The sequence below is a fragment of the Erinaceus europaeus genome, chromosome 8 (assembly GCF_950295315.1).
Source record: "Erinaceus europaeus chromosome 8, mEriEur2.1, whole genome shotgun sequence".
NCBI classification, from domain to species: Eukaryota; Metazoa; Chordata; class Mammalia; order Eulipotyphla; family Erinaceidae; genus Erinaceus; species Erinaceus europaeus.
This window is the reverse complement of record NC_080169.1, coordinates 70,434,927-70,460,620: the sequence shown is the minus strand read 5'-3', so window position 1 is coordinate 70,460,620 and position 25,694 is coordinate 70,434,927. Positions and strand designations below refer to the sequence as shown.

At 35.5% G+C, this 25,694-nt stretch overlaps 1 protein-coding gene across 1 annotated transcript in view; it reads left to right on the top strand.

The window, feature by feature from the left end:
- Positions 1–25,694, top strand: part of PTPN12 (protein tyrosine phosphatase non-receptor type 12) — a 76,931-nt gene that overhangs the window by 34,596 nt on the left and 16,641 nt on the right. The window contains exons 2-11 of the mRNA XM_007530797.3: positions 148–256; positions 3,248–3,324; positions 7,149–7,244; positions 8,357–8,395; positions 12,180–12,251; positions 14,278–14,337; positions 18,503–18,645; positions 21,575–21,641; positions 24,184–24,261; positions 24,357–24,455. Of these exons, the coding sequence (XP_007530859.1) occupies positions 148–256; positions 3,248–3,324; positions 7,149–7,244; positions 8,357–8,395; positions 12,180–12,251; positions 14,278–14,337; positions 18,503–18,645; positions 21,575–21,641; positions 24,184–24,261; positions 24,357–24,455 (840 nt within the window). The remainder of the gene's footprint in view (positions 1–147; positions 257–3,247; positions 3,325–7,148; positions 7,245–8,356; positions 8,396–12,179; positions 12,252–14,277; positions 14,338–18,502; positions 18,646–21,574; positions 21,642–24,183; positions 24,262–24,356; positions 24,456–25,694) is intronic.

The window sequence follows — 25,694 nt, the reverse complement described above, 5'->3', positions numbered from 1 at the left end:
TACTGTGAGCTTAGAAAATCAGGAAAATCATTTGTGATCATTTTGAATTGGGGTCAGCGTTAATTCAGTGAAAAAATATTTATAAATCATTGAATTTCTCAAAGTAACTTTTTCTAAACTTGCACTGTATTTATTTTATATTTTAAGCGATTAAGAAGATTGTCTACCAAATATAGAACAGAAAAGATTTACCCCACGGCCACTGGAGAAAAAGAGGAAAATGTTAAAAAGAACAGATACAAGGACATACTGCCATGTAAGTTTGAAATGTTCTTAATAAAATAATGGGAATGCTAATTAGCAATTTAACTAAACTGCTTTATTCTTCCTAAAGAGTTTGATTGTTAAGGTAGTAATTAACTTCTCTTTTTTTATGTTTTTTTAAATATTTATTTTATTTATTTATTCCCTTTTGTTGCCTTTGTTGCTTTATTGCTGTAGTTATTGTTGTTATTGGTGTTGTTGTTGTTGGATAGGAAAGAGAGAAGTGGAGAGAGGAGGGGGAGAGAAAGATAGACACCTGCAGACCTGCTTCACCGCCTGTGAAGTGACTCCCCTGCAGGTGGGGAGCCGGGGGCTCGAACTGGGATCCTTACACTGGTTCTTGCGCCTTGTGCTGCCTGTGCTTAACCTGCTGCACTACCACCCGACTCCCTAACTGCTCTTAAGGTACACTACAAGATATCTTTTAGTAGTGTTTCTTATTATAGTTTTGTTGTTAGTTTCTTTGTGTCACAAATAACTTTTCTATTTTTTCTGTCTGCCTTGTCTGTCTGTCTACCTATCTATCCTTCTTTCTTTTTTATTGTCACAAAGCTGATTGCTGAGGTTCGTGGCCAGCATGACAAATTCACCACTCCTGGTATATATGTATATATTCATTCATTCTTTTGTTGATAGAGACAGAAATTGAGAGGGATGGGGAGGCAGAGAAGGAGAGAGAAATATATACAGCTACAGATTGCTTCACTGGTCATGAAGTATCCTCCCTCCCCCCACCCCAAAAAAAAAGTGGGGACTAGGGGCTTGAACCACAGGTCTTTGTGCATGGTAGTGTACACATTCAACTGGGTACACCACCGCCCAGCCCCCTCTAGTTTGTTTTTAAATACCAAATAATGGAAGAAAACTTGTGAATTCCATTTTCTTTCAGAAAATATCTTCTGTTCAAAGGAGATATTTTTTGAAAGTAGTAAAGACAGATTACTCAATAAGTATAATTGAATAAACTTTATAAAGTGCAAAAAAAAATAGTTTATCTATTCACAATAAGAACCTTGGTTTAATTACACAAGAAATTAAACCATAAACTGGCTCATACCTATTTCTGCTGTTGTCAGCAATTTAAATAGGTATCTATGAGAAACAAGTGGCTTATACTGAAAGAAATGTAAACAGTGACTCTGAAACTGTACCTCCATTTGTATAATTTTATAATTGCATGTTTTATTTTTACTTGTCAATTTTTAGAAAGTATAATAGTACTTTTTAACACTTGTATAAGTTGGCACACACCTTTTAAAAATAATGTAGCAATTCCTCTGTTCAGAATCTTCCCTACACTGCTGTTGGTGACTGTTGATTGAAGTGGTATGTTTTTAAAAGTATGCAGCAGTATGTATAACATAATTCTATTTGTGTATACACATAAATTAACTTTGGGAGGAAAGGAACCTTAATATTTTTGGAAGCATGAGCCCTAGAATTTCAAGAACAGGGAAAGATTATTTTTCATTTCACTTATTTTTCTAAGGCCTAATTATCTAAAATCATATTTATATTTATTTAAGGATCAGCGAGCTAGCTTACCCAATAGGTCACCTGCCTTGCTGTGCACATAACTAGCATTTTACCCCAGTACCACATGAGAGGTGCTTTGGTAGTGGAGGAAGTTTCGGTGCTGTGGTATCTTCTTTTTCTTTGCTTTTTTTTCCTTTTGATTTTTTTAAATTGATTTAATAATGATCGACAAGACTGTAGGGTAGGAGGGTTAAAACAATTCCACACAATTGTATCTTCTTTTTCTTTCTGTCTGAATAAAAAGCAGCCCAGGAGCAGTGCAAAGTCTAGCCTCTGCCCAAATATATGTGAATATGTATGTATAACTAAACATGATTTTGTTATTTTTTATTTTATTTCTTTTTTTTTTATTTATTTATAAAAATGAAACATTGGCAAAACCATAGGATAAGAGGGGCACAACTTAAGTCTGGTATTTTTTATTTTAAAGATTGATTTTACCCTAAATTTATATTCCCTGATAATAAATATTGTTGCCACATGCAGTTGTAAGTACTTTATATATTATCTTAATTCATGTGTCATCATTTGCTTAATTTTTATAGCTTCCTGTGAAATATGGAAGTTAGATTCTGTTATTGGAATTTAGACAAAATAATTAGTGTTCATTTCCTGGTATACTTGTTAAAAGCTGCAGAGATTTAAAATCTAGACTCTTATCTAGTATGTCTGGGGTGATGTCCAAGAATTGGTATTTTAAGAGTTTCTGAGATTATTCTGAATGTGACTTCAAAACACAGTTTTATGTTACTTGTTTATTTATTTATTCTCTTTTGTTGTCCTTGTTTTATTGTTGTAGTTATTATTGTTGTTACTGATGTCATTGTTAGATAGGACAGAGAGAAATGGAGAGAGGAGGGGAAGACAGAAAGGTGGAGACAAAGACACCTGAAGACCTGCTTTACTGCTTATGAAGTGACTTCCCTACAGGTGGGGAGCTGGGGGCTCAAACCGGGATCCTTACTATGGTCCTTGTGCTTGGCGCCACCTGCACTTAATCCACTGTGCTACCGACTCCCTACTTGTTTGTTTTTAAAGCTATCTTTCTGTTAGTATAAGGTTAGTAATTAGCCTGCTGATACCTAAAGTAAATGTTTATTGATTTATTATTATTTTTTTTAATGTGATGCCCTGGCCTCTCATACATGCTTAAGCCATCAGTAAGCAGCCTCTCTGGACCAGTCTTTACATTATTTATTTTGGGATGGTGGAGGGGAGGTCGAGGCACCACTTCACTCATAGAGTTGTTGTCTTCTGGTGCTGAATAGTGCTGGGGTTCAGACTCAGGCCCTCATTCACAATCAGTCACTCACTCTACAGTGTCAGTTATCTCCTCGCTCTTGAAAGTTATTTATTGAAGCTAGAATTTTTATTAAGTATTTACACAATTCATCAGAAAACACCTATCTTCCAAAAGAACCTAATTTATGAAATTTTTTTCTTGTAGTTGATCACAGCCGAGTTAAGTTGACTTTAAAGACTCCTTCTCAAGATTCAGACTATATCAACGCAAATTTTATTAAGGTACGTATTTATTTGATATTTAATTGCCATAATTTAATGTCTTCCTGCATACTCACCGTTTTTAAATCTATTTCCTAAACATACCAACAACAAAAGAAAAATAAAAGCAAAGTGCTGGCATACTTTTTTGCTTTCTTTCTAGTTCCATGATTCAAAATAATGCTTTTGCTTAGTTTTATGATAATATAAATAGACTTTTTTTTAAAAACAGAGGGTGAGAGACAGAGAGATTGAGAGGGAGAGAAAAAGAAGAGACCTGCAGCACTATTTCACCACTTGTGAGACAGGTTGGGTCTGGGGACTTAAACTCAAGTTATCATGCATGATAATGTGTGTGCTCTACTGTTGAGCCAGTACCTGGCCCCATAAAAGTAGAGTTTTTTATTGTCAAAATAAAAGTTGTCAAAAGAGTCCTAGCACAATTTTGCATAGAAAAAATAATATGTCATGATTTTTTCCAACAACCCAGTATTTTGTCCTTTTATATTAAAAACTTATAAATATACTGCTAAATTACCTTTCAGTATACCTTTGAGTTTATGCAGAATATACACCATTGTGTTGAACTATTCTTACATTGATTTCTAATTTTTCCTGATGCTCTGGTCACTGTTAATCTTCCAAATAATTTGTTAGGATAAATACTAAATCTGGGATTACTAAGTAATACTGATTTAAAATTACAGAATAGTGAGGCCAGGGATAACAGAGGAATCTGTGCAACAGATTTTTTTTTTCTTTTAAAGAACAGTTTTGTTTTGGTTTTTTTAATTATCTTTATTTATTTACTGGATAGAAACAGCCAGAAATTGAGAGGGAAGGGGGTGATAGAGAAAGAGACAAAGAGATACCTGCATCCCTGCCTTAACCACTTATGAAGCTTTCCCCTGCAGGTGGAGTGTGGGGGGCTTGAACCTGTGTCCTTACGCACTGTAACGTGCACTCAACCAGATGCGCCACCACCTGACCCTGCAACAGATTTTTATGCCCATATCTTGGAGTTCCAAGGTTCAATCCCATTATGGAACCCACCATAAGCCAAAGTTGAGCTGTGCTCTGGTCAAATAAAATAAAATTATAGAATATAAACTCATTAAAAGCTTTTGCCAGTTAACACTGTGTTTCCAATAGCAGCCTAAATGAGTAGAGTTTATGTGAATGTCTTTTGGGACACTTTGAAAGCAATTAGATTCTTTCTGTTTTCAATGGAGAGACAAATGCAAACTACTTGATTAAGTAAAAGCCTGCCTTTGTTCTGTTAGTTATTCTGTGGATTTTTTTTTTAATTTGTTAAATCATGTAGAAGTATAGTTACAATTATTTTATATATGACATGTATGCATATCTTCATTTATTTTGGTAGAACTGAGACCACATGCATGATTTCACTGCTCCAAGCCCCTATTTTCTTTTCTTTATATATATATTTTTTCCTCCAGGGTTATTGCTGGGCTCGGTGCCTGCACCATGAATCCACCGCTCCTGGAGGCCATTTTTCCCCCTTTTGTTGCCCTTGTTGTAGCCTCGTTGTGGTTATTATTATTACCATTGTTGATGTTGTTCGTTGTTGGATAGGACAGAGAGAAATGGAGAGAGGAGGGGAAGACAGAGAGGGGGAGAGAAAGATAGACACCTGCAGACCTGCTTCACCGCCTGTGAAGCGACTCCCGTGCAGGTGAAGAGCTGGGGCTCAAACTGGGATCTTTAAGCCGGTCCTTGTGCTTTGTGCCATGTGCGCTTAACCCACTGCGCCACTGCCCCACCCCCATATATAATTTTTTTATTAGTGATTTAATAATGATTGACAAGATTGTGGAATAAGAGGGATACAGTTCCCACCACCAGAGGTCCATATCCCCTCCCCTCCAATGGAAGTTTCCCTATTCTTTATCCCTCTGGGCCAAGCCCTTGTTTTCATTCAGACTGAGAAAAAGAGACACAGGAGAAGAACAAAAACTTTCTTCATTGCCATAGCACCTCCATCCTGGTTCCAGGACTCAAATAAAAAAAAAGTTTTCAACAAAGTGAATTTTAACGTATTTACAGGAAAATACAAAAGTACTAAGTCTTGTAAATCAACATTTCTTCAATAAAATGACTTGGCTTTTAAAAACATGAATACATAGGTGGTTTGCTGTTTTAAATGTTGCCAGTGCTTATATCCTCTTGGAATGGCATTATTAACAGTTCTAGTTTCTAACTATATTTAATCACTAATTCATTGTATAACTCAGTTTTGTGCTGGTTTAGTACTTTAGTTACCTATCTTGTTATGGCCTCAGGTTTATTATTAGAAACAAAGATAGTAGCAATTCAGTAAACTAAATTAAGTAGGTAACTAAAAGTAGCTGCAGCCTAGAAGGTGATGCAGTAGTCACGACTTTGGACTTTAAACCATGAGGTCCCAAGTTTGTTTCCCGGTGTTGCATGTGCCAGCAATGCTTGGCGCTCTCTGTCCCTCTCATTAGTAAAGGAATCTAAAAAGATGACAGTAATGGTATGAAGCCCCTGAGTTCTATCCTTGACATCACATATGCCAGAGAGCTGCACTGCCTCACTCTGTTCTTCTTTCTCATGTTAATGAATTACTTTCTAGAAAGCAAGCTAGCTGCTAGCTTTAAAAAAAAAAAAGAAAGAAAGATGGGAATCAGGCGGTAGCACAGTGGGTTAAGGGCAGGTGGCGCTGAGCACAAGGAGCAGCATAAGAATCCCGGTTGAAGCCCCTGGCTCCCCACCTGCAGGGGAGTCGCTTCACAAGCAGTGAAACAGGACTGCAGGTGTCTTATCTTTCTCTCCCCTTCTTTGTCTTCCCCTCCTCTCTCCATTTCTCTCTGTCCTATCCAACAACAATGACATCAATAACAACTACAACAATAAAACAACAAGGGCAACCAAAGGGAATAAATAAATAAATATTTTAAAAAAAAAAAAAAGATGTTGTGGGAGATAACTCACCAGATAGAACATACACGTGATCACCATGCACAAGGACCCGAGTTTGAACCACCACTTGGAAGTACCCGCATGGCAGTGACTTCAAGAGCGGTAGAATAGTGCTCCGGTGTCTCTCTTTTTGTCTCTCATTCTCTATCTTTAAAAAGAAAAGAAAAAGTCTTCTTGAAGCTGAACCCTAGTAATAACCCTGGTGGGGATGTAAAAAAAAAAAAAAAATAGTGCTAGAAGTTTGATTTAATATTGACTGTAGAATCAAAATATGCTCTTGTTTCTGCAACAGTGAGCATTATTAACTAGGTATTGTACCTTTGTTCTTAATTATTAGGTGAATTTTTTTAAAGTAGTATAAGGCAGTTTGAGTCACAGTTTCTAATATCATTTTTAATACATGCACAAAAAGAGTAACATTTCACCAAAAGTTGAAGAAAATTAGATGTTTGTCGTATTTCTAGTACTCTGAAAGAAAACTGTGGATAAAAGCAGCAGTATTGGGAGTCAGGCTGTAGCGCAGCGATTAAGCGCAGGTGGTGCAAAGCACAAGAACCAGCATAAGGATCCTGGTTCGAACCCCGGCTCTCCACCTGCAGGGGAGTCACTTCACAGGCGGTGAAGCAGGTCTGCAGGTGTCTATCTTTCTCTCCCCCTCTCCGTCTTCCCCTCCTCTCTCCATTTCTCTCTGTCCTATCCAACAATGACGACAACAACAATAATAACTATAACAATAAAACAAGGGCAACAAAAGGGAATAAATAAATAAAAAAAATATAAAAAAGCAGCAGTATTACTAATAAAGTTTGATATATTAAAGTCTAAAGAAATATTTTTGGTAAGCATATTGTAAACATCAATTTTGTTTTTAAACATTTTAGGGTGTTTATGGGCCAAAAGCATATGTGGCAACACAAGGACCTCTAGCAAATACGGTAATAGACTTTTGGAGGATGATATGGGAGTACAATGTTGTGGTAAGTGAATCGCTTTCCTTAATCTATTTTGAAAGGTATTAAAATGTAAGAAATATTGTCGGGTTGCGTTTTTTACAGAATTAGGAATGAAAAACTTTTTAGCTATCTTGTAATTATAGTTAATCTTGACCATAGAGAAACTGATGTCTAGGATGACTCTTTTAAGTTCTCACAAACACATCTAAGTATTTTAAAGGGTGGTGCTATGTTAAACTTTGTCATATATTATCGACTAATAATTATAGTTACTGATGAGATTAATAACTGAATAAAAATGATTATTTGATTAAAATAAGTTTAGTGACATAGTACAATATGTACACTGTTTACTGTAAAATTCTTGCAGACTTATTATATCTTTGAAACAAAATATTGGAATGAGGAATCAAATACAGCTGAACTTTATGTATAAAGACAATGTTAAGGGCCAGGCAGTGTTGCACCTGGTTAAGTGCACATAATACCATGCAAAAAGACCCGGGTTTGAGCCTCTGCTCCCGACATGCAGGAGTTGGGGGGAGCACTTCACGAGCAGTAAAGCAGGTCTGCAAGTGTCTATCTTTCTCTCCTCCTCTCTGTCTCCCCACCCCTCTCAGTTTCTCTCTGTCCTATCAAGTATAATAGAAAGGGAAAAAAGGGAAAGGGCTACTAGACATGTTACATTCATAGTGCTGGCCCTGAGCCCCAGCTATAACCCTGGTAGTAATAAAAACAATAATAAAATAAATGCTTTAAAAAATTAAAAGATAGTGTTATATCTTTCAATAATTTTATCAAATATATTTTTAAATGTTTTCTAGTACTGTTTACTTAAGTAAATATCCTAAAAGTAGTGTTTTAATGAAATTTCATGTCAGAAGTAAAACTTAAAATACAAAGTTCAATTTAACTTGCTATTTAATGTAATTAGACCTTGTCTGGAAAATGTGGCTTTGTTTTCCTACTCTCATACTTCTCATATTAAAGCTATTCTTTTTGACAAACTGGGTATACTCTCTCATATTAAAATATAATTTCGAAGGATGCAACTTACTTTAAAAGTAAAACTGTGTTTAACTGGTTTATTTATTTATTTTTTTATCTCCTCTCACCCCTACTTGAATTCTTTTTAGATCATTGTAATGGCCTGTCGAGAATTTGAGATGGGAAGGGTATGTTTATCTATTAATATTTAAACTAATTGTGTACAGTATCTATTTGTATCTCTTCATTTCTGATCTTTCATTATATTCTGATCCTAAATAGTTAAATAATTTTGTTCTTTTCATGTATTGTATTTTGATAAAAGGAATAAAATAATCTCTGTAAAGTTTTTTATAATTTTCTTAAAATAGTAGATTTTGTATTATTCAGTGATCTTCAAATATTTGATGGTTTTGAAAGTAAAAGGCTACCTGAAGTAGAGATATTATTATTTTAATTTAGTATAATTGTTGTTAATAATTTAGTAGTGATTTGCAAGATTATAGGGTACAATTCCATACTACCACACTGAACATCACTGTTGTAGTGGAAAGTTTTTTTAAAAAAATACTGATAACATTGATACAATAAATGAATTAAATAAAATAATTTTGATTTGTCAGTTTATAACTTGAATATTCTGATTTCTCTGTCTACAAATGCCATATACATTTTTTATAAACACCACTGCACTCAGACCAACCTACTTACATTTTTGTCTGAACTATTTTCAAAGTATGGAGTTGGAAAACTTTTCTTTGTAACATATTTTTATATGTAACATATTAGCATATTTTATATGTCACATGTTAGCATTTTTATCTTCTTTATATTAAGTGTTCTTTACATTTTTATGTTCTTTACATTAAGAACATTTTATATTCTTTACATTAAGTGTGTAAAGTGTTCTTTACACAGTATTCTTTGCAGCATTAATTTTGAGTCCTTGTTTTTTGAAGTTATTTATATTCTTATGTTTGTAAAGGAGAATAGGTATAAAATAAAATTTAGCATGACCCTCTATGTGGCATACAAACTTAAAACATCAAATATTTTAAGTTGTAAAGAAGATTTTTCTATTAAAGAATATGTTGTAGAAAGCAAAATATTACATGTTTAAGTTATAAGACATTGTATAAATCACTAGAACACTTTATATTAATTTTTTTTTCATTTTCTTAACTACATTTCTTACCAGTAGTGGAAGTACTAGATTATATTGGACAGAAAATAACATCTTAAGATTTAAAAAAAATAAGCAAACTGAGAAATTTGTTGAGTAGTTGTTACCTCCTTAAGTGTTGTCAATATACTAAATATGATCGAGTATATTAGGAAATTTAAATCTCCTGATTTTTTTTTTAATTTACTATTAGGATTTACAACTCCTTTTTATTAACAAACTCACATAATGCATTAGTAATAGTAAATACTATTTTTTCAATTAAATTTAAAATTGAGTGAAAAAGTTTTTTAAGCTAAAAATTTTGTGATTCTTGATATTTTATAGGTAGCAACTTGTTAGTGAGTCAGGATTCATGGATTATTTGAAAACCTAGTGTGTTTTCATCCTAGTCCAATATTCTGTACACCCGCAGCTTCAGTTTCTTCATTTCTAAAATGAATGATCTTTGATTTTTAAATTATATTTTTTTAGCACACAGATTTTATATCAGTAATTGTTTAAAACTAGACTATAAATATCAATATACTGATTTTTGTTCTCATCTAATAAGGCATATGTTAACCCTAATATTTTGTTCTTATTAATCTATAACTTTTGTTTCATGGTGTTAAAACTACCTGGTACGAGGGGCTGGGCAGTGGTGCATCTGGTTGAACACACATACTACAGTGCTTAAGGATCCAGATTTGAGCCCCCACTCCCCACCTGCAGAGAAGATGCTTCACTAGCAGTGAAGGGCTGCAGGTTTCTCTCTGTCTCTTGCCCTTTCTGTCTTCCCCTATGTAGCAAATGTAATATTTAAAAAATAAATCTTTACCTAGTAGAAAATCAAAAAGTTTCACTCACCTTTTTTTAATTTAATTTGTCAATGAGAGAGAGCCAGAGTACATATCACTGTTACATATAAAGCAGGAGTTTAAATTTGGGGCCTCATACTTGAGTATCCAATAATTTTATCCACAGGGCCACATTCTGGGCCACCAGTTTTTCCATTTTCTACAAGTAGAGAAGTGTAGTTTATAAAGTCTTGTAAGCTGTTAGTAGTATTTATTCTAAGCTACAGAAGTATACTAGTAGTTAATGTGTTTTTACTTTTGACAGCTGTTGTCAAGTTGTGATTAATTATTTGTAGGTATAATTCCACTTGTATTTGAAACTATAAAGATTTAGTAAAGATTTTTATGAACTTTTATACATTTCCCATTACCAAACTTTATTTTAAGATAGACTGTCAGGTAAAGGCTTTTATTCTATGGGGCCTTGATAAAAGTGTAGAGCATTTCTTAGCATCACAATAATTATCTTAAATAAGGTTAAAATGTTTATAAATATGTGACTTTGTAAATATTATAAATATCACTAACTTTGTAACTTTACTTTGTAAATATCACTAATTTTTTTAAATGATAGGGTTTGCTATTAGAAACCATCTATATTCAATATTCTATTTCTATTCCTATTTTAAATGGGAAGGGAAAACTGGTTATACTTTGTGTCTCCAATAAAAATGCATGATTTAAATAATACTTTATGCCTGGGGTTTTCAATAAAACTTTTGAAATACATTCTTATTATTTAGCACTCACATCAACCATGTAAAAGTTATTACCATTCTTACAGATAAGATATTAAAACATTAGTAGAGCAGAAAAATTAATACTTGCAAAATTCTTTTGATACCAAGGAGAATGCTATTTCTGTGTGCCATAGATTTTACCTGTTAGAATTCAGCCAGGTATTATAAAAGTGGTTTTCGGGAGACGGGCAGTAGCGCAGCAGGTTAAGCACACGTGGCACTAAGTGCAAGGATCCCAGTTCCCACCTGCAGGGGAGTCGCTTCACAGGTGGTGAAGCAGGTCTGCAGGTGTCTATCTTTCTCTCCCCCTCTGTCTTCCCTTCCTCTCTCCATTTCTCTCTGTCCTATCCAACAATGATGACATCAATAATAACACTAACTACAATACAACAATAATAAATAATAAAATATTTTTTTAAACATTCTTTTTTCAAATGTGTTTTATTTTAATGAGAGAGACGGAGACCAGAGTAGTAGTGCTCAGTTTTGGCTTATTATGATGGTATGGAGGATGAACCTGGGCTTTGGAGCCTCAGGCCAGAAAGCTTTTTATACTGTTTCCCTTCTCTCTACAAACTTTCAACCTTGCCCATCAGCCTTTTTTACTAAGTGGTTCTTGTGCCAGATACTTTTTAAATGCAATTTTTTTTTCCTAGGGATATATATTTAGAGTCTTATTTTGTAGTCCAAGCAGGTAGCAAGGAATTCTTTATACACTTAAGTTAGTATGATTCTTATGACTAATCTTAAGGAAGAGTACAGTAGCAGAACAGTTGGCTAAATATAAACTCTTTCTGCTCTTTGGATACTGATAGCAAGTCCCCTACCCCTTACCCCAGAGTAAGAATAGCAAACTCCAGAGCCCTATCCCACAAGGGAAAGATAGAAATAGGCTGGGGGGTATGGATCGACCAAGACCCATATTCAGTGGAGAAGCAGTTACAGAAGCCAGACCCTCCACCTTCTGCATCCTATAAAGAATGTTTGCTCATCCTCCCTGAGAGGAATTAAGAATCAGGAAGCCTCCAGTGGAGAGGGTAGGACACAGAACTCTGGTGATGAGAATTGTATGGAAATTGTATCCCTGTTATCTTACAACCTTGTTAATCATTATTAAATCAATAATAAAAAATTTTTAAAAAGAATAGCAAACTAAACACCAGAGTACAAAATATGTGAACTAATGACTGATTTTTTTCTTTGACAATAGAAAAAATGTGAGCGCTACTGGCCTTTGTATGGGGAAGACCCTATAACATTTGAACCATTCAAAATTTCTTGTGTAAGTATCTGTTTTTATATGCATTATTTAACCAGGAAATTGGCATACTAGACTGATGAAAAACTATAATATGGTATGAATCCATTTTTATGTACTCAGTTTTACCAGGTAAACCTATTCTTAAGTATACCATAATGATAATATTAATAGTTTTTTCCTACTGTTTTAAATTTGGGAGCTTTGTGAGTGAGTATATATATGTAGGAGTTCCTTGTGCTTTATGTTAAATCTGTGCCTATTTGTATACCAGTCATAATAAATGTTTCTGTACCATAGAGTAATGGTACTTTGGGCTGTCTATTTGAAAATTGATATAGCCGCCGATGAAATGGCTTAAGCAGGAGAACACAGGGCTCCGTGTATTATGTATTACAGAGCAACATTCTGGCTCTCAAGAAATAATTAAAAGAAATCTTCGTATCCCATCCACTCCCATGATAGATTTCCTATTCTTTATCCCTCTGGGAGTATGGACCAAGGGTCATTATGGGGTGCAGAAGGTGGAAGGTCTGGCTTCTGTAATTGCTTCCCCGCTGAACATGGGCGTTGGCAGGTCGATCCATACTCCCAGCCTTTCTCTTTCCCTAGTGGGGCAGGGAGCGGGGCTCCAGGACACATTGGTGGAGTCGTCTGCCCAGGGAAGTCTGGTTGGCATCATGGTAGCATCTGGAACCTGGTTCTAACCCCCAGCTCCCCACCTGCAGGAGGGTCACTTCATAAGCAGTGAAGCAGTCCTGCGCGTGTCTATCTTTCTCTTCCCTCTCTTTTCTTCCCCTCCTCTCTCAATTTCTCTCTGTCCTTTACAACAATAACAATGATGGGCAACAAAAGGGAAAAAATAGCCTCCAGGAGCAGCAGATTCTTAGTGCAGGCACCGAGCCCCAGTGATAGCCCTGGAGGCAAAAAAAAAAGTAAATGCATGGGGGCCAGGTAGTAGTGCATCTGCATCTGGTTGAGCTCACATTTCAGAATATGCAAAGACTCAGGTTCAAGCTGTCTACAGGGAGAAAGCTTCCTAAGTGCTGAAGCAGTGCTACAGGTCTCTTTCTCTTCTGTCTCCCCCTTCCTCTCAATTTCTGATTGACTCTATCCAACAAATAAATAAAGATAATAAAGAATCAATGTTAAATAATCAATTGATTTCCTTTGTTGACATCCACTTAAAAGTTTAATGTTAAGCAGGGAAAATTGAAAATTTATGTTTGAACATGGAGATAGACACTAAGAAGTGACATTTGTTTGTATTACTTTTGTTATGTGAGTCTGCAGGTGGCTTCTGTTGCTTTGCAAAAAAATTTTTTTGCAATTTGTTTTATTGATGGTTTACAGGATAGTTGTTGACAAATGGTTAGAATTTATTTCCCCATGATAGGTACTCCCACCACTGGCTTAAGTGTTTCTCCACCATCATGCAGAGTCCCCAATGCCTTCTCAGTCCGATTGGCAAAAAAAAGTTACAAATGAAAATGAAAAGTTCTATCCATGCTCTCTACCCATTTTTAATGAGGTTTTTTTGGGTTTTTTGTTGTTGTTGTTACTGTGTTTGTTTTTTTTTTGGGGGGGGGTTCTTTATAACTTTGAGTTACTGACACTTTGTGTGACATTGGCCTGTAAAGATTTTCTCCCTTTCAATGGGGTATCTCTCTGTTTTGGTAAGCAAAATTTATTGACTGGTAAACCATTTAGCTAAATAATTGGCTAATAGACCCTGTTTTGTTTAAGCTATCAAATTAAACATATAAGTAAATTGATGGCTTTGGCTTGTTTTTATAATTACCAGGTATATCTGAAATTGTTTTTTGTTTTTTTTTACCAGAGCACCACTTAACTCTGGCATATAGTGTTGCCAGGGACCTCTCAAATATGTCTCATGCACTCCCATTGCTCTGTCTCCCCAGATGGTCCTTCATCTGGAATTTCAAAGATTATTATATTATGGACTTTAAATACAAGGTACAAGGTTATTTTTTATATTAAAATGTGGTTTTGTTGTAGTTTTCACTGAAAAGTGCTTTCTTTTATTTAGGAAGCTGAACAAGCAAGAACAGATTACTTCATTAGGACGCTCTTACTTGAATTTCAGAATGTAAGTATTGCCTATTTAGAGGTAGCTTCAAAAGATAATTTTTTCTTTTTTTTTTTCTTTTTTAATCTTTATTTATCGGCTAGAGACAGCCAGAAATGGAGAGGGAAGGGGATGACAGGGGGAGAGCAGCCCTGCTTCACCACTTGTGAAGCTTTCCTCATGCAGGCTGGGTCCTTGCGCACTGTAACGTGTGCTCAACCAGGTGCGCCACCATCCGGCCCCAAAGATAGTTTTTAAAGAGAAAATGCATAAATAACATGCCATTTTATCTACATAATTAACAAGATTTGTTCATTTTTAGTTTGCAAAATAATGAAGAAAGTCAGGACAATTTGTATCTTGAACCTTATGCTTACTTGTCAAATTGGATAATAAAATACTGTAATTTCAACTTAACATAGAACAGCTTTATCTAAAATGTACTGGTTTTGGAATACTTGTTTCCTTTGCTGAAACAGCATTATTTATACAATTATTTTTTATATTCACAATTTTTTAAAAAGTAATAAGCCATCATCATGCAGAATATTTATTTAGATGTTTATTATTTAAGTAATTCGAGTTGACTGAATACAGTATTCTTCTCCAACTTGTACATTTGTAAAGCATATCTTTAACCTCCTAACATTGACTAGACTTGACATCCTTGTCAAAAAACAATTGGTTATAGATACATGAGTTTATTCTACGACTTTAAATTCTATCACAAAGATAAAAAGATCTTTCCTTGTATCAGTACCATACTCTTGATTTCTGGAGCTTTTTAGTAAGTTTTGAATTTGGGAAATGTGAATCCCCTGGCTTTGTTCTTATTTTTCTATTGGCTATTCAGAGTTCTTTGCAATTTTACATAAATTTAAAGATTTTTTTTTCATTTCTCAAAAAAATTAAACATTTTTAGCAAGGATTATATCAAATCTATATAATTATGTTTACCAAGTAGATACGGCTAACAGTATTCTAACCACCCAACCCTTGAATTGACTAATTATTGTTTATACTTCAGTTGCTGTTTTTTAAATCTATACTAGTCATGGAGGCAAGGCAGACCCAGTTGAGCACACATTGCAATAAGTATGGACTCAGGTTCAAGCCCACCAACCCCCCCACTGTAGGAAGAAACTTCACAGCAGTGAAGCAGTACTGTGAGTGCCTTTGTCTCTCTCCCTGACTTCCTCTTCTATCTTGATTTCTGACTATCCAATAAGTAGATAATTTTTTTTTAATTTCTTATATTTATTTTCACTTTTGTTGCCCTTATTTTTAATTGTTGTTGTTATTGATGTCATCATTGTTAGATAGGACAGAGAGAGCTGGAGAGAGAAGGGAAGAGAAAGATAGACACGTACAGACCTGCTTCACCGCCTGTGAAGCGACTCCCCTGCAGGTGGGGAGGCGGAGGCTTGAACCGGGATCCTTACACCGGTCCTTGCACTTCACGGTAGGTGCAATTAACCCGCTGCGCTACCACCCGACTCCCGATAAAATGCTTTTTAAAGTAGGTATATAAAATTTCCCAATAAAGAAATTTTTAAAAAGTCATAATGGTTACCTTATTTCAGCCATCTCAGTCTTCCCAACTTAATAGTAATAGACGTGATTATCTCTGTTGTACTTCTTTTCAAAGTTGATTGACTTACCATAAAGTTCTAGCTCAGTAAATGGCAGAAGTAAAATTTGAATACATTTTTCTCTAGATTCCAGGAAATTCTTCTCCAGTATAGTACCCATTATCAGAACCCTTTTATTTCAGTACTATTTAATATTATTAAAAATTATTGGAGACTATTATTTATGTGGATTGTTAACTTTAAATATTTACTGTAGTTGAAATTAAAACTGAGAATTTTTAGGTGGTGCTCAGATTTTGTGGTTGTACAGTTTCACAACTTTTGGCCACTTTTTCATTAAGCTTGAGAGTGGGAGAAACATGACAGTACCAGAGTGTCCCCCAGTGTCATAGAAGGTGTATGTTGTCCATTGAACTATTTCTCTGGCCCTGAGGGGGAAAAAAATCTGATATAAATACATGCGTATAGATTCCATTAGTTAAAGCGATAGGCAGTCATGTGGCCTTGGAAAATTAAACTACACTTGAGAATGAAAGATAGCTCCCCTGGAGAGTGTGCTACTTTGTTGTGTATGAACCCAGCCCCCACCAAACTGTTGTGCTGTGGTCTCTCTCTTTTGTTCTGAAGTCTACTCAAAGCAGTGAAGGACTAACAGCATCCCCAAAAGAAAGAAAAAAGATGGCAACAACCTAGTATTATTGTAAAAACTATTTAAAATTCACATACCCTGAAGAGGATAGATTAGGGAACCCTCATTTGGAGAACTACTCAAATAAAAGCAAGCAGGTTAGAGTTGGACAAATTTGCTTCTAATTTGTTTTTAGTGCAAATATTTGTTAGTCATCTTAATAAATTCTAATTTGTTTTTAGTATATGGCTCATTTATTCTAGTTGAGCTGTTATATATAAGTGTATTGTTATTTTACTTTAATAATGTAAATAAAATGGGGGTATGGGGCCACAGAACTTGGGTGGGTGCAGTTTAGAACTATAACCTGTGGGAGTCAGGCAGTAGCGCAGGGTTAAGCACAAGCGGTGCAAAGCGCAAGGACCGGTGTAAGGATCCCTGTTCGAGCCCCAGTAGGGGAGTCGCTTCACAGGCGGTGAAGCAGGTCTGCAGGTGTCTGTCTTTCTCTCTCCCTCTTTGTCTTCCCCTCCTCTCCATTTCTATCTGTCCTATCCAACAACAACGACATCAATAACAATAAGTATAGCAATAAAACAACAAGGGCAACAAAAGGGAATAAATAAATATAATAAATATTTAAAAAAGAACTATACCCTGTAACCTTACAGTCCTGTAAACTACTGTTAGTCAGAAATAAACTTAAAAATGTAATAAAAAGGGAGTCGGCAGTAGCGCGCGGTGGGTTGAGCACATAGGGCTGCAAAGCACAAGGACCAGGGTAAGGGTTCTGGTTTGAGCCCCTGGCTCCCCACTTGCCAGGGGGGTTGCTTCACAAGTGGTGAAGCTGGTCTGCAAGTGTCTATCTTTCTCTCCCCATCTGTGTCTTCCCCTCCTCTCTCAATTTCTGTCTGTCCTATCCAGCAACAACAGCAGCTATAACAACAATAACTAAAAACAACAAGGGCAACAAAAATGGGGAAAATGGCCTCCAGGAGCAGAGGATTTGTGGTACAGGCATCAAGCCCCAGCAATAACCCTAGAGGCAAAAAAAAAAAATTCTTGATGCACTTTTGCATAGAAAAAAAAAACATCATGACTTTTCTTACAACCCAGTAGTGCAGTGGTTTAAATACAAGCTTTGGAGGTGAAATTACTTGGATTCAGATCCTACATTTATTATTTGCTGTTAAATGTTAGGCAAATTATTCAGCCTTTCTAACAAATGATAGTTTTACCTCTTCATTTCCATACATGAGAACTAAGTATACTGTACATGTGAAACCCTTGGACTAATACTTAGTATATGACAGTTAATAAATACAGACTTTTTAAAGTAAGTTATGTAGCATTTCTAAATGCTATAAAATTTACAAATATATGCCCTCATGCATAGGTGGGACTTAAACAAAGGAAAAGCATAGGATGGAACTGTAACTAGTTTTTGTGTGTTGCAGTAGATCCAAGGACTCTTGAGAGAAATGGGGGTTGAGTAGTGGCTGAAATGGGGTGGTTGATCCAGTGTCCTGTGGTAAAGGGTATGTTGTGCTAACACCTACCATGGGAAATGTGCATTCATGACAACAGTCTGATATAACAGTATTGCCCCCAATAAAGTGATCTTTAAAATAGTAAATATGGGAGTTGGGCAGTAGAGCAGTGGGTTAAGCGCATATGGCGCTAAGCACAAGGACCAGCGTAAGGATCCCAGTTGGAGCCCCCCACCTCCCCACCTACAGGGGAGTTGCTTCACAAGCGGTGAAGCAGGTCCGTAGGTATCTTTCTCTCCCCCCCCACCCGTCTTCCCCTCCGCTCTCCATTTCTCTCTGTCCTATCCAACAACGACAACAACATTAATAACAACAATAATAACTACAACAATAAAACAAGGGCAACAAAATGGAATAAATAAATATTTTAAGAAATAGTAAATATATGTTCATCTGTTGAATTTCTGTTATTCTTGAAGGAATCTCGTAGGTTATATCAGTTTCATTATGTGAACTGGCCAGATCATGACGTTCCTTCATCATTTGATTCTATTTTGGACATGATAAGCTTGATGAGGAAATATCAAGAACATGAAGATGTGCCCATTTGTATTCATTGCAGGTACAAAATCTTCAAATATTTTGGAATATAGGTGATATGTAACATGTAGGTGATATGTAACATGGGTGATGTATTTTTAAAATGTAATTGAAATTTTTATTAGGTCATTTAAAAAAAAAGTTTCTAAATATATATATAGTACATACTCCATGATAATCACTTCATCCCCTGTATGCTACTTGTATATGTTACAAAAAGTAAGTGAAATTTCTGAAGCTTCTGAGACTTGTTATATAAATAGTTAAAAGATTTTAGCAAAGACAAATCCCTTTTAAAAAGTTTTTTATCCTCTTGGATAAAGCTCAGAGCTTTGGGCATGAAAGTCATTTGTATAACTCTTAATACTATCTCCCCATTCCTTAAGCTTTTCTTTTTAACATATTTTTTTTTACTCTATGTGGATTTTTTTTTTTTGTGGTTAAGATAGGAGGTAAGAAAGAGTTCCATTTTTGATATTCTTGTCTAGCTAACTTTTCTAGTAAATTTTATTGAATGATTTAATCACCCCTTTGGAGAATTTATCATTGTATAATAGATACATACCTATAGTAAAAATCAAATCATACATTATAGAGAAAATATGTAGATATATGTTTTTGAACCATCTGTTAGGTTCCATTGGCTTGTTTATTTTGCTTTTATAACACTTTCAAGCATTAATTTTTAAATAGATATCATTTAGTCCTAGTAATTCTTAACTCTAAAATTGAAGAAATGTTTTGACATGTGGAACTGACAAAATAGTGGTTAAAATACATTATTTTAGGGGTCAGGTGGTAGCGCAGCACATTAAGTGCACATGGCAAAAAGCACAAGACTGCTATAAGGATTCTAGTTCAAGACCCCAGCTCCCCACCTACAGGGGGGTCATTTCACAGGCAGTGAAACAGGTATGCAGGTGTCTTTCTTTCCCCCATCTTCCCCTCTTTCAATTTCTCTCTGCCCTATCCAACAACAGTGGCAACAAAACAGGAAAAAATGGGTAACAGGAGCAGTTAATTTGTAGTGTAGGCACAGAGCCCTAGCCATAATCCTGGAGACAAAAAAAAAAAAATATTTTACACATTTAAAATATGCTCAACCAGGGGCCAGGCAGTGGTGCACCTGATTGAGCATACATATTATAATGTACAAGGACCCAGGTGCAAGCCTCTGGTCCTCACCTACAGGGAGGAAGCTTCATGAATGGTGAAGCAGTGCTACAGATCTCTCTCTCTCTTTATCTCCCCTTCCCTCTCAATTTCTGTTATCTCTATCCAGTAAATAAGTACTGTTTTTTTTTTAAGATTTTAAAAAATGCATTATAGCTAAAGATTCCCAGTTCATTCCCAGGTTTTGCCACTAAAAGAAAAAACAAAGATGACTATTTAATATTTCAAAGAGATTTATTTATTTAGTTAGTTTATTATCAGGAGAGGCAAGGAAACACCAGATCACTGCTCTGGCAGTGTGGCCTCAAAACAGAGGCCTCAACCATGCCTGGGAGTCCTGTACTACCTCCACAGCAGCTTTCTGTTTGGTTTTAGTTTGATGTGTGTATTTACTTACGTAGTGATGGAGGGTAAACCTAGTGCTTCATACATGCACAGTACCTCTGAGCCACCTCCCTTACCCAGTTCTCTTATTCTGTTTTTTTTTTTTCCCAAGATTCATGAGAGAAAATCAGAACTACACTCTTAACATATGTGATATCTGTGATTGAACTCAAGACTTTACACTTGCAAGCACAACACTTCATCTAGTATGCCAGCTACTAGAACACTTTATGTCTTTAGAGACAGAAAGGAATGGAGAGAAAGACACCAAAGCACCACTGCTCCTTTTAAATCATATTTAACTGCTAATGATGTACTTTATCAGGGATTAGATTCAGATACAAGTTTAACAAATTGTGATGCTATACATTAAAATACTATATTTTTCCTTCAAAAAATCATTGTGATTTCAGTAGCATCTTGAATTACAGTGATTCTCAGTTCTGAAATGCATGTGCCTCTCTCTAGTTGAAAATCAGTTGATTTAAAGTACTTTGTCATCCTTTGAAACTAAAAAAAAAAAAAAAAAAAAATCCTAGGTAATTTTCAAATTTCTAGGTTTTGTTCTTTGGTAGATAAGGGAGCACTTTAGTTAATTCACTGCTGGTGTTCAAACTCATTTCTAAGGCCTTTATTTTTCATATGCCTTTTGCTTGCTAAAATGATGTATTATTTCCTTTGCTGTTCTAAAGTCCAAGAGCCATCTTGAACATTGAAAAAATAAATTATCTGAGGGATCAGGTGGTGGCGTACCTGGTTAAGCGCTCACATTACAGTGAACAAGGACCCAGGTTCAACCCCCAGTGTCCCCATCAGCAGAAGGGGACACTTCATAAGTGGTGAAGCAGGGCTGTAGGTGTTTCTCTGTCTCTCCCCTGTCACCCCCACCCCCTCAATTTCTCTCTATCCAATAATAAGTAAATAAACATTTTTTAAAAAGAGAAGAATTATCTTTGCAAAATACTTTGTTGACAAGATTTTCTGAAGTAGAATTAAACTTCTAAAGTAAAAGCTCATATGTATCATTGAATCACTTGCTCTTGAAAGTTCCTTAAATAAAAACAAGTATAAATATTAATGATATTTGCCTTATAGCTAGAGTTGCCAGAGCAAGTAAGGGGAGTTGGTTGAAAAAGTGAAGAGAGTCCAATGGGCTTTAGTGGGGATATTGATACTTTGGTGGTAGACATGGTTGGTATGGTAGCACATTATGAAGAGATATGAAACTGTACCCATAAAACATGCAGTCTTGTAAGCTAGTGTTACCGTAATTAAAAAAAAAAAAAGTTTGCCTTTGCATTTACTTTTTATCCAATTTGAAGTGATGTTTTACTTTTGTTTGTATTTCTTTATGCTAATAATCAGAATTTTTTCTTCAAATTTTATTTCCATAGTGCAGGCTGTGGAAGAACAGGTGCCATTTGTGCCATAGATTATACATGGAATTTACTAAAAGCTGGGGTAAGAATATTTTGAGATTTATTTGATTTTATGATAAAGAGAAAACACCTCTGGCATACTGTCATGCCGGGGATTTAACCTGGGACTTCCCAAGTTCACAAGTTCAGTAAGAGTAATTTGTTTTTTTTAATATTTATTTATTTATTCCCTTTTGTTGCCCTTGTTTGATTGTTGTAGTTATTGTTGTTATTGATGTTGTCATTATTGGATAGGACAGAGAGAAATGGAGAGAGATGGGGAAGACAGAGGGGGAGAGAAAGATAGACACCTGCAGATCTGCTTCACCGCTTGTGAAGTGACTCCTCTGCTTGTGGGGAGCCAGGAGCTCGAACTGGGATCCTTATACCGGTCCTTGTGCATTGCACCACCCGCACTTAACTTAACCCGCTATACTACCGCCCAACTCCCACGAGTAATTTTTATGTAGCATTATATCCAATTACTCTGTTAACATTTTCAAACTTAATGATATTACAGCTTATATTTTGATGTGTTTTTAGAGGTAGCTTTGCTATATAAGAAATACAAATAGGAAAAAGACCTAAATGAGACCAATATATTACACTTAGGTAATGCATTGGGCAGCACACATGCAGTCTGTTCACTTGTATACCTTAAAGAATTCAATTCAGGGGCCAGGTGGTGGCGCATCTGATTGAGTGCACATGTTACAGTGCGCAAGGACCTGGGTTCGAGCCCCTGACCCCCACCTGCAGTGGGAAAGGTTCACAAGTGGTGAAACAGGGATGCAGGTGTCTCTGTCTCCCTCTCTATCACTCCCTTCCCTCTCGATTTCTGGCTGTCTCTGTCCAAATAAATAAATAATGATAATTTAAGAAAAAAAGAATTCAATTCATTGACCTTTGTAAAGTTTTCTAGAACAATGTGTGGCATGTAACTAGTAATCAGTTTTATTTCTATTGCTATTAAGTACTACTGCTCTTTTACAAAATTGTATATGATGTTTTAGAGGTTATAAGACAGCTATCATAACAGATTTGAAACATAAATTATATTTTATATAGATTTGGTTCACTTGCTGGTTCCATAAAATGTTCATATTTTGTGCATTAGGAAGAACCTTTCATTCTTCATAGTTTTAGTTTCTATTAATATCAGCTGTTTTGTATAAAATAGATAATTTTTTGTTCCTTTTCCAGTCTGTTGTGTTGTTTTGTTTGTTGAGAGGAAGATACCAAAGCACTGCTCTACCACCCAGGGAGTTGCCCTTCTCATCCCCTACAAACTGTCCATGGTACTCCATGTGGTGCTGATCTTCAAACCCAGGGCCCCCACTCAACCCACTGAACCATCCCCAAACTCTTCAGAGCATTTTAAGAAAATTTAATTAGTATTATATGACATTTTAGCATAAAGATCAAACATTAAAATTGGAATGGAAAGATGAATGTTAGAAAACAGGCATCTTTATTTCAGAAAGCATTCTATTTTTAACACAGTCCCCATTTGGTCAAATTTAATTTTAGGCCTTACGTTAGGACTTGATGTAAAAAAAAAAAAAAAATCTCTTGATGTATATAAAAACTCCCAGCAAGGACATGGATAGGTAGCATAATGGTTATGCAAAGAGACTTTCCTGCCTGAGGCTCCAAAGTCCTAGGTTCAATCCCTGCATCACCATAAGCCAGAGCTGAGTAGTGCTCTGATTAAACTTTTTTAAAAAGTAATTAATTAAATTATAAAATGAAAACTTTCAGCTATAAAACCGAGAATCATTCTTTACTCTATCTTCTTTATCACTGAAAAATGTTTTTGTTGGGTACGAACTTTTAATAGTTCTGTGTCAGAAATGTGACTTTGGTCTGAGTGCTTCAGTGAACCACAACCCATTTTAACCCTTTCAGAATTGGCATCTTCCTTCCTACAAAAGTTACCTGAACACCAAATTTTCTTATGTCGTTGTGGCTTATTACATAGTTCTAATTCTACATATACGCTTAAGAGAATTGCCTAGGCTGGCACCTAGTGCATGCGCAACTTTACCACTCTAAGCCACTTTTTCATGCATAGTTACAGAGCAGCAAAGACATCTAAGCAGTGGAGCTCCCTCTGGTGCCATAGCATCTCCTATGTGGTACCAGGGCTTTACATTGGGTTACACTCATAGCAGGGGCATAAACCCTTTCAAATGGACCAGTCTTTCCAGACCTCCCATGTACCTTTTTCTTATCTCCTCCTTGGAATACTTTTTATTTTCTACAAGTCTACATTAAATTTCTCTATTCCCCAAAGAGATTGTATATTTGTCATACCTGTATATATTTCCTTTACTTTTCACTTCACATACACATGCTATCAGTCATAGCATCTTTATTCCCACTGCACTATCATGTCTTGAATGTACATCATTTAACTGGCTTATTAGCTTTAACAACTGAAATCAAAATTAACATTATATTCTTAATGCCAAACACAGTGTCTGATACATGGTAACTAGTGTTGAAGAAGTCTAAAGTATATTTTAAAATAATATGTGACTTTTTCTGTCCAGAGAATTCATATATTAAATTCTTTATTTTAGAAAATACCAGAAGAGTTTAATGTATTTAACTTAATACAAGAAATGAGAACACAAAGGCATTCTGCAGTACAAACCAAGGTATGGTACTTTGTTTTATAAACTTTTTATTTTTCAGATGCCTTCTTTTTTAATCATTCTTTATCCATTGTTCTGTCATTTCTTCTCCACAATAGGAGCAATATGAGCTTGTTCATAGGGCTATTGCCCAACTATTTGAAAAACAGCTACAATTATATGAAATTCATGGAGCCCGGAAAACTGATGATGGAATTGTGAGTATTTTTGGCTTACTAATGTTAGAAAACTTTCACTGAAATTTAGAAATGTGCTATTTCAGTTGTTGCCTTGTGTCATAACATGAGTAAGATGCTGGATTTATTCCCCCATATTACATGGGAACAACATGGGTACACCAAAGGAACTGCACGAGGGAGTAGTACTTTGGCATTTCTCCCTCTTTTCATATGTATTTTCTCTTTCTCCCAAAAAAACAAAAAGAATAAAATTGGGCCAGAGAGGCAGCTAAGCATTATCACATTTGCATAAGACTATTGTCCATTTGCTGGCACCAGTTTTTAAAAATTAGGGACTGTGACAGGGTCAGGATGATGGCTCTGCTGGTGGAGCACATGGCCTTTGAAATACCATGGGTTTAATTCCCACCACTACAAAGGAGCACTGTGGGCAGCACCAAGGGCAAACACCAGAGGAGTGGAACTCCTTGGATAGTAGAAAGCAGTGATGTGCTATCTTTCTCCTCTCTCTCCTCCTCCCTCCCTTCTCCATCCCCCCAAAAAAAAAATAGAAATAGAAAATAAAAGTACCCCATCACCATAAGGTTTTGTGGTGATGGAGTTGAGCTTTGGTGTCTCTCTCCTTCACTCTGTAAATTAAAAAAATGTAAAAAATTGGGCCTGAGAGACTACACGGTGGTATAACATATTAGATTATAAGTTTATTCCCTGGTGCCACATATAAAAGGTGAGAGTGGGTTGGCAGAGGACAGAGGATCCACTAAAAAACTACACGTGACAATCTTATAAATCATTTCCCCAATAAAGTAACTTAAAATCCAAAACATTAAAAAAATCTAAAAATACAAAAAAAATCAAAACTGTTGAACAGAAAAGCATTTTTATATGGCTCGTTGTAGTCAATCTAATTAATAGGAATATTTACAGAATTTGGTGTGAGAATGTCATGATTACTATGGAAGTGTGTGTAATTAGAAGTTGTAAGTAAACATATCATTGCTGTGTCACATCTGTGGAGAGAATTGCTAAGTTCTGGTACAGTCTGAGGATCTAAAAATGTAATAACCAAAGTTCCTGATTTCAATGCCAGTTTATACTGCTGTTTGAATGTAATAATTAATAGTTCTTTACTTACATTACACTAATTTGAACAGTAAAACATATGCTCAGTGTACTTGTTTATAGTAGCTGTCTCTTAGTACATTGCCTCCATTATGGCAGGTGGCTTCAAAGATGAAAACTTTACATTCTCGTGGT